Source organism: Pteropus vampyrus, unplaced genomic scaffold (genome assembly GCF_000151845.1).
Source record: "Pteropus vampyrus isolate Shadow unplaced genomic scaffold, Pvam_2.0 Scaffold109, whole genome shotgun sequence".
Classification (NCBI taxonomy): domain Eukaryota; kingdom Metazoa; phylum Chordata; class Mammalia; order Chiroptera; family Pteropodidae; genus Pteropus; species Pteropus vampyrus.
In genome coordinates, this window is record NW_011888890.1 from 1,034,969 (window position 1) to 1,051,285 (window position 16,317).

Below are 16,317 nucleotides of genomic sequence, written 5' to 3' on the forward strand. Positions count from 1 at the left end.
TTGAATCTATAGATCTTTGGATAGAAAAAGAAGAAAGGTTCTGAAGTGACAAACTTAAAATACACATTCAGTCGATATCCACTCATGGATATTTACACACAGTACACAATAGTATATTAAATATTCTACGAATTCATTCATTAAAAAAAAGTTTAAATTCTTGTTAAAATAAATTTTCCAAGCTTAGCTGAATGATTTTGTATTTAGCATAACTACTACTATTCTTTAAACTCCATTAAGAAATGCTGGTCTCTGATTCCAGTTCTATTTACATGCTACTACACTTTCATTTGCTGTTATTTATTTCCTATACCTGATTGAACTCATGATACAAGCCAGCATTAGTAACTCTCTAGCTCCCCGTGTTTCCTTGAGGTCTTTGGCTTAATTCATTGGATATTTAATACTATGTTCTTACAGAATTCTTATAAAGTGCAAATTGAAATTTAGCACATTTAAGACTATATTACGAATGAGAACATTTTCAAATTGATTAAAAGTAAATCTCTAGGGCTTTGGAATATATTAAAACTTTAAAAAGACCAATTGAAGAGACTTATTTATATAGCAGAACAACTGTAATTTTAAAAAAATATTTTCTAGTACCCACGGCAACCAGAACACAATGCCTAAACATTGCCTATTCAAGAGTGCAGTATAAATTTTTAAACTCCTCTTAAAATTGTAATTACATACCAATACACCACTAAGTTGTGCTAGTTTTTGCTAACATTCCAATTTATTGGTTTTTGTGTAAAGATTTACTTCTCACAGTGCTTAAAAGTAAGCTAGTTTTTAGGTATGAAGACATTATTTTCTGTGAATGACCTTTTTTCATAAACTGTAAAAAAGTTATTTTCTGTTCAGCAGGTCAAGGGCTGGAAATTTAATTTATTAATATTTGTGTGCCCAATGTCTAGAAAAATTCCTGGCAAAATAATAGGTACTTGATAAATGTTAACTGAGTCCAATTATCTCAAATCCTAAGGTAATTGCGTAGGAAATAATAAAATTTTACTGCAAAAAAAAAGTCTTTTTTAAGTTATATTTTACCTAAGATTACAAGTTGTTTAAATACTCATCAGACAGGAAAGCTCTTAAAATTTCCATTTAGAAACCCCAGCTGTATATTATAAATATGTTTACCATATCACTAAATGTCTATTAAAAAGTGTTTTAGGAATTTTACTTTCAGACTTAAAGGAATCAGTGACTACTAGAATGTCAGTGGCAAAGTGAGAGTGATAAAATTTTTTTTTTTTAATTTTCGAGCATAATTATTAGCATTATTAGTCTGTTGAAATTCCTGGGCATTGAAATACAACTAGATTTAGTCCCATGAAAGCAACTTGAATTAGAGGAAAAAAAACAAGAACTGTCTCTTATTTTTCCTCTTTTATCAGAAGTTGCAAAAGATGACTCTAATGATTTCAAGAAAAATACAAGTAGAAATTGACTCCAGTAGAAAAAAAAAAGGTAGACAAGACATCAGATGGAACTTTTTATGGAGTAAGAATTGGAATAAAAAAATTTTCAACATACACATTTTAGCAAATTATTTGGATCCCTATCAAATGTTTAACACTAATAAATAGTGTTTAGTTTTAAAATGCTCATGTCTATATTCTGCAAAATTATAACTTAAAATTGGAAAATTGTAATTATTTTGCTTTAAAAAGGAAAGACATACAGATTTAATTATGTTTGCAATATGCTAAAATAAAAATACTATTTTCCAATAAATTATTAAGAATTACATGAACATTTGTCATTACATGAATCTAGATTTTGTATGCAAATTTTGCCTAATTTCTTTTTAAAATGAAATGAGTATAATAATTTGCTTATATCATAGCCTTTATTTTTGCCTATTTGGAATTAATCTCAATTGTTTAGGTTGGTATTTTAGATTATGAAGGAGAGTAGAATGCCATAGATTGTCCATAATTTTATCTTTAATTCTCATATTTCAAAAGTTAATTTTGCTAAGGGCTATCACAAGAGTAGGTTTTAATGCAAAATGAACACTAACAGAATAAGGCACACCCAAGAAATAATTAATAGCAAACTTTAAACATTTTTGCTACTTGCAAATACAAGCATATTTTAATCAACCAATAACTAGTTATTGAGTACCAATTAGTGCAAGGCTTTGTGAGAAAAACAAGTATAAGACATGTACGAAAGTCACTGCAAATACTGAGTGGTACTGAACATGCCCTTTAGAAAATCCCCTTCATGGCATGCAAGTGTGTCTTTAAGAACATTTGAAGATGGACAAGAAAAACTATGGGGCATTTTATTTTGAAAAATTTTAAAAAGCAATTTTCTGAGAACAAAAGGACTGCATTTGGCTTAGCAAATTTATAAAGATAGTACTGTACTGCCCTCATTTTTTCAGTGTAGTTGAAGTCTTCTTCCCACAATAGCTTATTGTGCACATTACAAAGTCTTCAGGGTCTTCAGAATTAAAGTGACAGAGTGTTTTTTTTTTCAAAGCACACTTGAGGATAGATCATTCTTCCCTACTCTTAATATAACATGCCTTTAATTCTCCAGTAACTCTAGTCATCTTGACAAAAGAAAATCACCAAGACAATACAATGATTTTACAAAGAGAAAGAATGACAGTTTCCCTTCTACTTTTCAAAAATGTTTTATAATATGATTTGATATTGGCTTTATTCAAAAGGCTGAAAGGGGAAGCAATTCTTACAAAGTGACACTATAATAAAGAACACCTACACTTCTGAACAACACATCCACTCCCACACATTCACAATGTTATTAGCATTCGAATCTTTTTCAGAATAATTTTCTGATGGGAAAAATATGGCTTTGTTTAGGATAAACTGACAATGTCAGTAAAACAAGCAATAAAATATAAATGATTGAGGGTTTTGTCTTTATTCTCACTTCTGAGAGTCTGATGGAAGTCCCAATTTTTCTTGCCCTCACTAATAAGACTGGTGTTGTGCCTATCAATAGTTCATTTATCCAACAAATAGTTATTGTGCTCCTACTATGCTCCAAGAGTTGTGCATAGTTACTAGGTGCTGGTTACGTACAAGCCAAAACAGATAAAGTCCCTGACCTCATAATATAGTCAGATTTGGAAAATTAACTCTATAAATAAATATGAAGAACATATTATGAGTCCAATGAAGGAACAATACTAAACATCAAATGAGAAAAATAGTTAAGAACTGATTAAAATTCTTCCATTCAGGTTAGGACCTGAAAAATAACAAAGAACTTGACAGATAGAGTTAGAAGAGAAACTTTCCAAAAGAAATGAATTATATGAAGGTCTTGGATTTTGCATTCCCAAATCTAAACAAAGCAGTGGGCTCAAGTGTAAAATGCAGAAGCAGACAGCACCCGCTGAAGCTGGAGCAGTGGTCAGAGAACAGACAACAACAGGGCCTGTTGGCCAAATGAGGGAATTCTGATTTTCTCCTAAAAGGAACAGGAAGTTACTAAAGGATCTTAAGCAGAGGAGGGATACAATGTTATTATGTTTACCCAGATAATTTTGTCGCCTGAAGAATAGATTGTCCTTAGAGCCAAAACTTTCCAGCTGATTTTCAAGACTTTTCTTAGAATGACCTCTGTCATCTCCCCTTACTTTTATGTTCCACATTCACAGTGCCCAGCTTAAGGGCACACATGGCCATCCTGAAACTTACTTGTGCACGCAGCTTGCCTAGGCTTTTGTTGCTGTTCACGCCACCTCCTTCTTTGCTAGTTAAAAATCTCGGCCGGCTGAAGGAGACCCACCTGACTCAAAGTCCAATCCCTCCATGAAAAATTTTCACTGTTCTTTAAACCCTATGGCACTTGGGACAAAAACTTGGTGCAGCAAAAATGGGGCCTCGAATAAGGAACTGACTTTGGCTTTAATGAGCTAAGTTATTGGACTCTGAGATTACTGTACATACAGGTCCCCAACCCTCAGATATATACACCCAAGTCATGGGCTGTAAACTACTGATAAAGAGTGCTTTTCTTTTAATTTTTTTTTTTAAAATGCAGAACTTGATTTAAAAGACAATTCTCAAATACAGTCTTATGGTGCTGAACTCATATTTGCAGCCATGTACACATACCAACAAAAACTACAGTTAGCTAATTTTTCTATTTCGATGCTTAATAATATCCCTCTAATTCTGGCAAAAAGGCATGGGGATGTCTGATGAAATACATTTAATTCAATTGACTTAAGAATGACTTGGAGGTAAGTCTGAATTCAGAAAGCCAAATATTACCTATTTCTTAAAATTATATTTTCTCCCAAAGTTGCCTTAGAAGTGGGTCATTGTTTTATCTGGAAAGAATAACTAGATTGATTCAGATACAAAGTTTCTTACATTACACTTTTATTTATTGTTTGTGCTGTAACTACTTCCAAAAGGAATTACGGCCTCCTTTAAATGGAAACTTTCAGTAAATGGCACCTGCAAACTGCTTGAAGTTTAGCTCCTCCCCGAAGTACCCCGTACAGGGAAGCAAACTGATCTAACTGAATCAAAACGTGTGGTTCTGCTACCGACTGAGGTTGCTGTCCACCATAGGTAGCCGTCCACTAAGGCAGATGAACCATAATCAGTCTGATACATAATCTGGAGCTCTAAAAGATCAGTCTGTCTAAACAAAAAAAAGTCCAATAAACATGTAAAACACTGGATTTTCTTAAACTTAACTTTGACAGCATTTGGCTAGTATATAATTGCAAAAATAATTTTACTATAGTCATTTCAAGAAGAAAATATGATCCATATTCATTCAATTATGATATTTTGACTAAATGAAACATGAAATGAGCTGACATGTTACTCTAATGTCCCTAGAGGTGTCTTATTACTCACCTTGATCTCTTTCATGCCATGTTCGACTTCCAGCAGCTGGCGAATTCGGAGAGGGATAAAAGTCTCCTGTAGGACTTGGTTCCATATTTTCATCTATGGATATAGTTTTGGGTCTTTTGCTGTTAAAATATGACAGTAGTTACATTAATGGGATTTCTAGGAAGATGTGTCGCATTTGGAAGCATATAATTTGAGAAGTTTCTTACTGTAGAAATTTTCATAAATACAAGTAATAGTATCTCAACATCATTTTGAAACTAAGGTGAGTAGTCAAGATATCAAAAGAAGTAGCAAACATTTCCAGTTGTATATATTATTTATCATAATATATTATACCTGTACCTGCCTAATGAATATGGTATTTATTGTATTTACCTTTGAAATGTATTTCCAAAAAATTTCATTAGTAAGAAGTGAATTCTTAGTGTGATATGTGTACTAATTTTGAAATTGTTATTAAGATTGTACCTTTTATAATTATTATCAATATTAATAATGTTCATTTGTAAAGCACTTGATATTAACAATGTAATCCTTTCATATTATTTCAAAGATAATGTAACGGAATAGAGTAAAACATGAGTTTTGGATTGGGACCGGCCTGGTATCTAATCTTGACGAGGTTACTTACAACTTTTTTATAGTGAGCTTTTTAACCCTTCTAAACTCAGTTTAATCATCTATAAAATGGAAATATTAAAACCTAGTTCAAAGGGAAGCAGTTGAGACGATTAATGTAATGTAAATGTAAAGTTCTTAGTTAAGTGGATGACATTTAGAAGATACTTATTAAATAATAATTATTAGTAGTAACTATAATTAATAATATTTAAAAAATTTATAGTACTTTACTAATTATAAACTATTTCAGATATTCTTCTTTATCTTCTCCTAAAAATTAGGTTATTGCTCCATTATTCTTAAAATCAACCGTCAAAAACAGGCCATTGCCAAATTCAAACCAAACAGTATACTTTTTAAATTATATGTTTTAATAAAGGTAACATGGCTCATCCCAATTTTCAAGAAAAGTGAATATTTAGAGCAGAGATTAAAAAGCTATTTTATAGTACTTGCCATATGGCTTGATATACTGCTTTCACATATCGCCGCAAACACTCTATTAAACAGTTAACTATGACTATCAAAATGGATATTTTTCCCCCTAATTAAAAAAAAAATCCTTATTCACATCTATGCAGGTAAATGCTAAAAAAGATTTCTTCCAAATTAAATGTATGCAGTGCTAACAAACACAATGTCATAGTATTTCAGAGTTTGAATCGGATTCCGAAGTCATGCACATAAACCAATCCTCCTTTATCCTAAACGTGGCGAAACAAATTTGTAGAGATTCAGTGAATTGCCTGGGGCACATTAATGTTAGCAGTCTGACACTAAGTAAGGCAGTGCTCTTTCTGTTCAGTGTTTCCAAATACTGGAAGCATATCTATGTCTGGGTACAGTCATAGATATACTTGTGATTAATATACGACTCACAATGTGATGTAGAAGATAGTAATTTTTACCCATGCTAAATAAACCATAAAGAGAGTAAATAACAGTTCTTTAAGTTTTTCATATGGTATCCAGAGTTAGAATGTATATTTTAAACCTTCCTTTAATCTAATTCTCCCATCTGTGAGTCAGCAGTAAATGTGTATGAAAAACTTGAAATGAGGGAGAAAAGATTTTAATAATAGAGAGATGGTTTTTTTAAACTTTTATTCTGAATGACATATCTCATATCAAATGACCATGAAGGAAGACCTTAGTTGACAACATACTGATCCATTAGACAAAATAAAAAATTACTATTCACATTTTAAATATAGAAAAACAGAAGCATTTTTAAGATGTCACCCTGTCACAGACAATTTTAGTGATAATAAACCCAATTATCTTGCTATGCAATCTAACTATATGAAAATCCAGTTTTGACCATAAATGATATAAAATTGAACTTAGTTAATAAACATACAAATGGGAATAGCCCCATAATTAACTGAAATGCAATTAACTTTCATTATTGAAAAGAGATAAAATAATAAGGCAGATTTTTTTTAAGTTAATATTATAAATGTATGTTTGGTCTGGAATTCACACATGCTATTATATTCAATCATGGTTATATTTAATACTCTGTAAATGAAATGGGTCTTCATACATTGAGGATTCAACTAAAAAAAAAAAGCTATATTATTTATTCGTTTGCTTCTCATTAATTCAATCTTCTATCATTCTATAATAGTGGAACATATCATCATGAAATCCTATGCGCAGTGACTTGCCAAGCTATTTATCCCTCATTTAAATAGGAAGCCTCTTTTTTAAACCCCTGTGGGACTGAAAGTTACAATAAGAAGGTCAAGAAAGAAAAATGGGAATGTCAACAGAGAACTAAAAAGCAAAGTAACCTCACTGCAGCTCTTTCCCAACAAAGGCTGGATAAAGCTGGATAAACCAGATCTCAGAACAGGTAATATTTTCATTGGTAACTGAGAGTTCACTAAATTATTCAAAGAACATTGACTAATTGAAGAACTTGGCAAACCCTGGCACCCTGGCATAGAATAAGGCCTTTTGCTTTTAAGCTTAAGTAAATGACACATTTCATTTTTCATGTTTCATTATCCCCAGCTTGGATAAGGTATTAGGGTAAAAGTTATCAAGATGGATCAATCATGAACCAGGACCTTTGCCATGGCAACATCATTTTTAAAGTTGCCAAAAAATTAGTTAACTTGTAGAATTATAATATTTCATAGAACAAGATAAAAATCATATTAATACATTTTCATAGTTCCCTGGTCACCCCCAAAAGATTTTTTAAATGCTTCGAATAACAATTATATTTAATTTTCAAATGTCAAGATAAATTTCACCAGGAAAGATGAAAATCTATGTAAAACCAACAAAAACTAACTTTTTGCTTTGTTTCCCCTATTCGTTCCCTACCTACCTATGTATCTGCATAGCTACCTGCCTACCTGTTTGCATAAAGACTGAGAACGAGAACAGATCCCCTTTCAGATACCTGCTCGGTGGAGAAGACAGCGACCTCTGAAGATTGACCCCCGAGTTCATGTCATGATAGTATGGTTGGCTTGGAATTTCTCCAATTGGAAAGTTGACTCCAGTTCCCTGGGTTATGGGCGCTGAGGAATAAAACAAAAGAAACATTGGGAATGACATTTACACTGGTGATCTTTAGTCAAATGTAATAATCTAATATTTTCCATGCCTCTGGGCAAAGATGAAGACAACTTTCTTTACTTTAAGACTCTAATATCAACCATAGATTAGAGCAGGACTTGAAAACTTCCTCCTGATCCCAACGTCCAAATTTGGACACTTGAGACATTCAGACTATAACCCTTGATTACCATATCCCCTATTTCCATTCTCCAACCTTCTTGACTTACCTTGTGTTAGTTTAACTAAATCTGTCACCTCCCACTGGTTTATAGAGGAAACAAAATGTGCTCAGCATCAAACAAGATACTTTGTACTAAGTTGACTCTCAAAACCAAATTATTGTTAAATAAATAAATATAAATCAGTTTCATACAAAAATATCAAGTATTATTATTTTGCAATAATACTAACTTTAATATAAGAATGGATCAGAAATCATTATCTTTATGATTATTTAATATAAATCATTATTGTATTTGGGCAGGTATACAAGTAAAATTAACATACGCGAAAAAAAAGCCAAGCTTTTTTTCCCCAAAATACACATTCAAGTTTCATATATAAATGGTAAGTGCAGTTTTTTTCAATAATTATGTTTTGTTTTTTAAAAGATTGTATATTACGACTTTAGAAATCATTTAAAATATACTGATGAAGTTTTATGCTTTAAGGTGTTATTTTGTAAATCAAGAAATCTTTTTGAATGTGCTGATATATTATGAATTGAGATTTTTGTATGTAAATATTGGTTTTTGTACATCTGATTTTTAAAAATTGTTTCTAGACATCTTAAATAAACCTGTGAGGCAGTGTGTTGTGTCAGAATGAGTAAGTCCTGGTACATAATAGGTGTTCAACAAATCTAAGTTCCCTTCCTTTTTTGTGTTCTCCCCCTAATTTCTTCCCTGACAGGTTGGATTGGTTATTAAAGATGGAATGGGTCAAAGACATGCTAAAGGCAGATGAAGAGGTTAAATAAACCTACTTGCTGAAAGTTTGTTCATTCAACAAGTTATTGATTGTGTCCATTAAAGGCAGGTGCTATCAAGGATACAAAATAGTCCGAGACAGTCCTGATCCTTAATAAAACATTTCGGGCAACAAAGTAGGTAAATGAAACATTCATGAAAACAAATACCAGCCTAACTCAGACTTTAATGAAACTGCCCTGATGAATGACATAATCAATAAATGCTGTAAGATTTCGAGGAAAGAAGAATCTAATACAAGCTTAAATAGTCCAAGAAATCTGTGGAGAAGCCATAGCTGGAACTGGACCTCGGAGAAATTGTAAGGTAATGAAGGGAGGTCATTCTAAACATAGTTTATTGTGAGAACAAAGTCATGGGCAGAGATAATATGCAAGGTGGAGACCAGGCAGGTTGGTGCCAAAGGACAGTAAATAGTCTTCACCTGTTTTCACTGGGCCTTCAAGGCCTTAATAAGAAAAAAGTGTATCCTGAGCTAGAGCCCTTCAGACTCGCTCTAAGAACATGGTCTGCTTATGTTTTTAAGAAAGTATGATGATGAGGCACATGCTTCATTACAGAGAAGTGTCAAGGAGCACACAATAAACATCTCTCTTTCCTTATTAATATTAAATAAATCAATATATACAAGATTAGTCTCAGCTCCAAAATTCTCAAGCTTCTTCTGCTTTCTGTTAGATTGTTCGTGTTATAGAATACACTTTAGCCTCGTTTTATACAGAAAATATTTGTATTAATGTGTAACTATGCCTAATGGCTTAAATCTTTTAGAAAGCTAAAATGTAGCTACTTCTTGTGGCCTGAGGTACACCCGAGGTTAAAAAAATGCAAGGTAAGAAATCTCACGGTAACCATATGCTTTAAAGTTTATTATTAGAACCCTGTTCTATGTGACATTGGAAAGTAGAGTATGTGCTAGAAGGAGGCATTTGAGGGCCTCATAGAAGTAAGCAATCTGTTCCTATAACAGTAATGGATACGAATCAAATAACTGAGTTACTGACAGGAAACTTATAGGTTACGTCTTATACAAACTATTTGCAATGTATTAAGCTCATGCAATATTTAGGCAAAGATTTGTAGTCTCTGTTTCATACATATGGCTTGACAGTCAACACAGATTGCATAACCATAAACATATTTGGTATAATTTACAGTAAAATAATAATTATTTTTTAGAATTAAAAAAAAATCATTCCAGAAGAATTATTCCAGAGTATCAAGTAAGCAATAAAAATAATTTGTCTATAGATTTATACATGAGCACTGTAAAAATTTATTGTGTATTCTGACACTAAATGGATGACTACGGAGAGAAAAGTGGATTAATAATAAACATGGCCAAAGTCTAAAACTGCACACCCACAGAATTTATTTAATGACAACGTATATGAGAACAGCAAGTCCCCGGCAGATAGTCCTGTTTAAAAGCCTCTAAAAGAACTTATATCAGATGCAAAGATCAGCTATAGCACCTTTCCCAGAGAAGGAAAAGAAGCCTGAAAGCTGCAAATCATGTTTAAGAGGCTGCCAATATCCTCTTAGAAACCAAGCTCTGAAGAATCTCAGATTCTAAGGGTTAGAGGCCAACCCTTAATCTCTCTTATTGTTCTCCTCACTCCAAAAGCTGATCCTAAATCAACTTTTAAGATGGAGATAATATCATTCAACAGAAAGATCACTATCCTAAAACTGAATAGCTTCATTAGCTAAAGTCAACATACACATTAGTGGGTCATATGATAATAAAACCCTAGAGGACAGAAACCATTAACATACCACAAACCCTCAAGAAATCAGAATTTGTGAAATACAGCACAAGATTTTGCTGAAGTTTATGTTTACTTAGCAAACCCTTATTTCATAAATAATATAGTTCAATTTAGTAAATAAGATTATAATGTGGATATATTAAAACACTTAAAAGAATAACTTCTCGAGCATTTCGAAGATACCTATGTACATACAAAGTAAGAAATAAATGTTTGCTGAATAAATTACTTAATGAATGTAGATAATTAATATATTAATTACAAATCAGTAATGCTTGTTTAACTGATAACATAAAAACCTCTAAAAGATGACAGCATGAATTAAGAATGAATAAAGTATATTAAATTTACCACATTTATGAACCGCTGTAGAGTATTTTTAATCTATATGTTTTTGTTTGAAATTGAAGTTTTTCAAGATATCATTCTGGGTTTTTAAAGGTTTTAACGTGGTTCTCCTACAGCAGCCAGCATAACGTTACCTATAATGAGGAACTAATAATATTTTTTGACAGATGACTCTACCATGCTACTCATAAGAAGAATGGAAATGTATCATGGAATTCAGGAAAGTACAAATTAAAGCAAATAATTTCATACTGTCTTATAACTGTAGCAGCATAGCTTCTCTGATAAAGAACAGTATGGGGAACACACATGTACACACACACACACACACACACACACACACGCACGTGCAACCTTCAAATACCCCTTTCCTTACACAATGACAGAAAGTGATAATAAGTCAGGCATGTTCCTTTCCAAATTAAAAACAAACACAAAATCTTTCTAATGTCAAAGGCCTTCACACACCACACACTGATCAGGGAAAACACCTAAGACTCATCGCCTCGGTCAAAAGACTAGACCATCAGAGGAATCTTGTCCAGAAAACATGAACCTCGGAGCTCCTGTGATATAGGACTTACGTTTTGGTCTCCCATACTGCCCCCGAGTAAACAGATCTATGACATAAGTCTTTTGGACAAATATTATCCACTGTAGAATCACATCAGAAAGGATAAGTTACTTAAAGTCTTAAATATCCATGTATTATAACTCCCTGAGATACATGCTGTTTAAACTGGCCATTTTAGAAATCTGAACTCTTTGAGAACTATGGTTCAAAAGACATGGTCAGTAATCTACTAGCTTGGAGATTCCTTCACTAAGCACAACTGCCTAATACTTACCCTCGGTAACTCACTCTCACTTTGTTCTTTTCGATCATCATAATTCTTGCTCGTGACCTCTGAATTTGACTTGAATGAAAAGCACAACTTAAACAAGGACCAGAGTGCCACTACATCATCTGAATAACATTGTTCCAAACTGTAAGGCTCTCTATCAAAATGTCAAGTGAAAACATACCCTTCAAAGTTACATAAAGAAGCTAAATCAGAGAAGATAGCAAGAAGAAATGACTCCCCTCCTTTAATGTTATCAGTACATTAAGAGCTGCATCTTAGATATATATATATATATATGTTTGCACACACTAGTAATGAGTAAAAGAGTTGATCAAGGACACTTCCCCCTTGCTTCGTTAGCTGGCCAGGTGAATTTACCCAAGGAAAATCTCATCTGGCCTGCCAGGAATGGTGTCTCAGGTAAGGTGGTCAGTTAAAGCAACTGGACATTGTTTGGGATAACAATGCTTTCTATCTATAACCAACTGCAATCTGCAAAGTTAATCCCTCTACATTCTGCATGTTAGCGTGTATATCCTGTACATCTCCAAGCTCCCACCAAAATGTTAGATTAAAATGAAAAAGCACTTATCTACAGGAAACTTATGTGGGTTATCATAACAATACGAAGTACATTTAATTAATCATACTTCCTTTGATATAAATGACCATCTATGGTCACAGAGAGAACAGTGAATTAAATGAATACCAATAACATAGCAATCAGAACAGCCCCCAAATTATTTTCGTACAAAAGAACATTTTGATAATTTAAATGCAAATAGTTTATTTAGAAAATCAGACAAACTATATTCAGTTATGACTTCATTAAAAGGTCAGAGATTTCAAAACTCTAATTCTCCTAATACATGGTTACTCTTCATACTGTATTTAAGGTTTAAAATATAAAATACTTTAAATCTTGCTGTAAAATTAAATAGTAAGAAAACAATTTACTTACTTCTGGATACCCTCACGAGTTCTGATACATTGAAGACTCCAGATTTTACAAAACTATCCTCAAGGTATCCTGAAAATAAACATCAAGGGGAAAACAATCAACATAAGCAGGAAGCGAATAAATGATTAAACACGAAAATTTGTTCAAGTGTTTTTAACCAAAGGTTGGAACAAAAAAAAAAAAAGAAAAAAGAAAGGCTTACAACAAAAACAAGTAAAAGCAAAAAACTCTTGTGAATGTAAACTGAGTCTGTTTAAACAAAAGTAAAAAGTTTAGATGCTAACTAATCTACAATTTTTTAACTTTCTAAATGTACAGAGCAATTAGTATAGTTTTATTTGCTGTGGCCCCTGCTTAGTGAATGAAGGTTCTGGGGCCCTCACTGAATGCATTCAGCTTGGCAGCAGCACCTGGTAGACTAAAGTCCATCCATTAAAAATAAAAAAAGAAGGGGGGAGGGAGAAAGAAAAAGGAAAACCACAACCACAATTAGCACCTTGTTGGAATTACTTCAAAGATCTCTTGAAACCACTGTTCCTTCACAAAGCCTTCCTCGATTAAAAAAAACTGAGCTGCTGTTACCAGCACTCCCACCCTTGTTCCAGGGTCATGAATCACACAGAAGCATAACTTGTACATAAAGCAAATACTTTGCATCGACCCACTTCCGTGCACCTTTAATATGCCTCACAAACAACTTCACTGCTTTCTCACTCTTGCTACGACTCCCTTGGCCTATCTTCATTTCAAGAACTGGACACTTTTGCTAAGAAACAGTGGTAATGTAGGCCTCCAAAAGTGCCATGTGTCCCTTCTGTGACTTCCAGGCGAGGGGTTCAGAGTGGCTATGACCATCAGTTCGGGCACCTGAGTAAGTTCCGATCTGTTTAATAGCTGATCTAGCTACGTCCAGGACTAGAGCTGAGGACTCCCACAAACGCCAGTTGTGCCCCCATGTTCTCATCTATGCGAAAGAGGTATAATGAGGGTGAAGCTTGAGGAGAACACCTTAGGGAGGAGGAATGTGGTTCCTCTCTGCTGCCCCGGGGAGAAATGAAGAAGAGTCTGACAATCTTCAGAATTAAAATACTCTCAGGAAAAAAACTCTAGATTCAAAGAACTGGTAACTTGATCAGATTTTATGTAAAGTTTTAGGGCTGACTGAGGGATGAGATTCAGTGCAGCCATGTGAGGTGTGGGTGATTGAGCACCATGGAGCAGTCAGGTCAAAGAACTGGAATTCAACTCCCAACCACCATTTACCAGTGTGGAATCCTGGCCGTGTTATTAGACTCTTTGTACCTCAGATTCCTCATTTACAAATTAGAGATAATAAAATTACCCACCTCATAGTTGTTATAAATAATTAGTGACACAAAAATGTAAAACTCATAGTACGCATGTATTAAATGTTACCAATAAATTAAGATTAGCCAGTGGAGCCAACAACCCATACACTGAATTATGCAAACTGGATTCCAGACAGCCTCAAATTATTCGTAAATCTGCACTTAGAAATTTTACCAGAGCAAAACTTACCATGCCATTTTTAAACCACACATAGCATGAAAAGCCAGAAAATCATTCAGTTATTATATATGCTTTACTGTTGTGAATTGAAGAGTTAGGAATATCTGAACACTGTTCCATACCCACCCACCTACCTTCTTTAAAAACAGAATAAAAGAGTGAGAGGAAGTTATGAGAGCTCAGCTGGTGGTAAAACTTGGGTCTTATATTAAGTCATTACTTCGAAAATATATATAATTTTAAGAGGATAATAACAAAATGTCTCCATTTGATGCACTTCTGTTTCAAGAAACTACTTGTGGAGCAATTAATTTTTCACCAGGTTGAATTCATTTCAGAGATTATTGAGGAATGTCTATGTTAGCCAACACTGTACACGGTGCTAAAAGCCATAATAACAAAAAAGACATTGATTCCCTTTGTGTGGTTGGAGATAAAGATATTTCTAATTTTCTGAACCACAACAGGCTATCATTGAATACAAAGATCTCTGTTGCTTTTGTTGTTGTTTTAAAGTATAAGAAGTTATAATTTATTTTATATATGGTAAAAGTAAAATTTTATGTATGGTAAATATATGAAATATGAACTCGTATATTAAATTAGACCTCATTTTTCATGACTACAGCTCATGTACCTAACCAATCAGACAAGGTTACTTGCCCTCACCCAACTGTACTCTGTAAATGCCTGCTCTCATGTCTTTCTCAGACAGCTCCCTTCTGATCAGAAGGCCCTCTTTCTACATGCTCTATTCTCATTTTCAGTGTCCAGTTCAATCACCATCCACTCCGTAATCTGCTCCTCTACCCTCCCTCGGAACCCCTCTGCCACCTAGAACCAATCTCCTTCTTCTGTATTCACATAGCACCTAGTTTGTACTTATTTTATATTACTTTGCACATTCAAGTTTTCAAGATAACTGTTTTTAAGTCTTGTGCCTCTTACTGGATTATCAGCTCCTTTATTTGAGGGAGTGACTGGACTTTGTTCACCTCTCTCTCTCCCTTAACAACTAACTCAGCTCCTCTATATACAGTAACTACTAAATAAATGCTTACAGAACAAAATTTTTAAATTCAACTCTTTGACACAGGGTCACAAAAGAACATATTGGTAATTTTATAACAGCATAGGCACAGATGGCTTAAGACTGAAGGATAACTACATTGAGACTTGTTATTCCCTAGAACTCATTTGCTGAGAGTTTTATTTAGGTAATGATTAGAGTCAGATTGTATTTCTGACTTAGTTGTGTACTAATATATAACTATAAGCCTTTAGTATAAAATAAATACCAAGGAACTAGAAGTATTTAAAGAGTAAGAGTTCAAAAATATTTGTAAAATAAATTGATGAATGAGTGAGGAATAAATGGGGAACATGTCATTATATTTATGTAAATTTTATCATGTATAATACATAATAACATTTCACTATGTAGATATCATCTGAAGTTCATTTCCTTATTACTCCAGTGAGTAGTCAGGGCTCCAATTTTTAATCCGTCATGCCCACTTTGATGCAGTGGGGTGTGGACCTGTTAGGAGCTTAATCAGAAGGGAGAGAGGAGCTATCTCAAGCTAATCACACATAGTAAGGAAGACAGAAAGGCAGTTACACATAGAAAAATACAATGACTATCTCATAGAAAAGGGGAGGCAATTCAAAATGTAGCAGAGTATTTCTCCCCACCCCCAATTCCCCAAATACTAAGGAATTTGAATCTACAAGGAAAATGGAAAGAGTTATTTTACTAAAACTATGAAAGGCATTGGAAATATGTCAGAACTGCTTTGGCACCCA

The 16,317-nt window shown here is 33.4% G+C and overlaps 1 protein-coding gene across 7 annotated transcripts in view; it reads right to left on the minus strand.

Annotated features, from left to right (window-relative positions):
• NFIB (nuclear factor I B) overlaps positions 1-16,317 on the minus strand; it is a 220,183-nt gene that overhangs the window by 56,123 nt on the left and 147,743 nt on the right. For all 7 annotated transcript variants that reach the window (XM_023533691.1, XM_011365297.2, XM_011365293.2 and 4 more), the window contains exons 4-6: positions 12,982-13,050; positions 7,906-8,026; positions 4,869-4,987 (exon numbers count right to left, since the gene is read on the minus strand). In XM_023533691.1, coding sequence (XP_023389459.1) covers positions 4,869-4,987; positions 7,906-8,026; positions 12,982-13,050 — 309 coding nt within the window. The remainder of the gene's footprint in view (positions 1-4,868; positions 4,988-7,905; positions 8,027-12,981; positions 13,051-16,317) is intronic.